Below are 1,553 nucleotides of genomic sequence, written 5' to 3'. Positions count from 1 at the left end.
CTCCCTGCCCCGCTCTGAGGTCATGGAGTCGGGCCCTCCGTCAGACTTTCATAGATCTTGGTGAGCTCCTCCAACTTGCGCTCCAGCTCCCGGGCATCCTGCCTCAGCTCTTCAGCTGACTCTGCCTTTGCCCCCTCCTTCAAGTGACTTGAGTCTTTCACAAGGTTGTACACATCCACTGCAAGGAAGAGACCTGCGGTGGCCGCACCCATGATCCGGGCTCCTTTGGTCATTGCCAGAGCAGTTCCTCCAAAAGCTTTCTTCACCTGCCTGCCACTTCGAACTGAGACACTCCGAGCTGTCATGACCCGCCTGGCATTGACTACTAGACGAGGTTTGACTCTGGCGAGCTTGATGGCACGAACATTCCTCGCAATGTTTTTCAGGGCTTGAATGCATTTCCCTGTTAAGGAAGTAATCTGGGGTATGCAGTCACGCAGAACCTTTGCAAATACATCACCTTTGTCAAAACCAGCTGATGTCAGTTGACTGGCTTGGGCTTTCGCGGACGACTCACTTGAGTATTCCACGATGCTGGTAGACACATCAGTCACAGTGGCTGCAGCTCCCAGCCCTGCTCCAGTTGCCAAGAGAGTCAGACTGGCCCCTGCTGTTATAGGAGCCAGACCCAGACCAAGGATGATCAGGACACCAGACGCAGCGCCAGCGGAGCCGGCTACGATCTTGGAGATGGTGCAGTTCTTGTGTAGCCTGTCAACATTATCTGCGAGCTCGCGGAGCTTTCTTATACGCTCCTCAAGATCCAGTTTCAACTGGGGAAACACACTCAAAAACCTCTCCCTAGCCAGCTCATCTTTGACCTCCATATCCATGGCTCCTTCCAGCTCATTAAGACCTTCTCGTAGTGCATCCGCTTCCTCCCTGTAACAGTGAGGGCCAAGTGATTAAGACAAGCTTATCTGTAAAGGAGGCTTCCTTCCATCGATCCTACATAAACCACAGAACGTTTACTGTAAATCAAATGGAAAAGAATTTTACAAATGTGAAGACTTTTTCTTGCAAAGTTAAACACACTCTTTACATTGCTCCTGCTCCGTCCATTGGGGAATAAGTCAGTCCATGTCAACTTAAGAAGCACTTGAGTGGTGGGTACTGGATGAAGACGACTTCACAGTAAAGGACAGGTCCACACAGTCAGGACCACCGTGTTTGTACCTTGGGAACTCCGTAGATGAACAAAGGGAAGTGGGGTTGGAGCAAAAACTTTTATTGGACAATCTTCGTGTGTACAGAAGGATTAACCTCACCCACAGAGAGGTCTGCCCTTTGCCCTTGGCACTAGGAAGTGACCTATAGGCCACACCTAGGAGGACAAGTGTCCTAGAATAATAGGACTGTCTTCCTTTGCCTGGGCCTAGGGCCACTGGCCAGTCTCAGAGATGATGTATGATGGGGGCTTTGGGTCATGTGCTGTCGGTTCTGACCTAAGGAAGAACGGGAAACTCCTTAGTATGACTTCCATGGGGAGCTGAGGACGACAGGTCAGCCATTTGAGGAGCATGTGACTGAGCCCCAATAAAACTGTACACTGA

General features: G+C 50.7%; 1 protein-coding gene across 1 annotated transcript; it reads right to left on the bottom strand.

Moving 5' to 3' along the window:
* Window positions 1-20: 20 nt before the first annotated feature.
* On the bottom strand, window positions 21-833 carry LOC117799182 (apolipoprotein L3-like). Its single transcript, XM_034651642.1, has 2 exons — window positions 518-833; window positions 21-403 (listed from the first exon to the last, which is right to left on the bottom strand). The coding sequence occupies exons 1-2, from the start codon at window positions 831-833 to the stop codon at window positions 21-23; spliced, it is 699 nt and encodes a 232-aa protein (XP_034507533.1).
* Window positions 834-1,553: the final 720 nt, after the last annotated feature.

This window comes from Ailuropoda melanoleuca, unplaced genomic scaffold (assembly GCF_002007445.2).
Source record: "Ailuropoda melanoleuca isolate Jingjing unplaced genomic scaffold, ASM200744v2 unplaced-scaffold4458, whole genome shotgun sequence".
Taxonomy (NCBI): Eukaryota; Metazoa; Chordata; class Mammalia; order Carnivora; family Ursidae; genus Ailuropoda; species Ailuropoda melanoleuca.
This window is presented reverse-complemented; position numbering and strand designations above follow the sequence as displayed.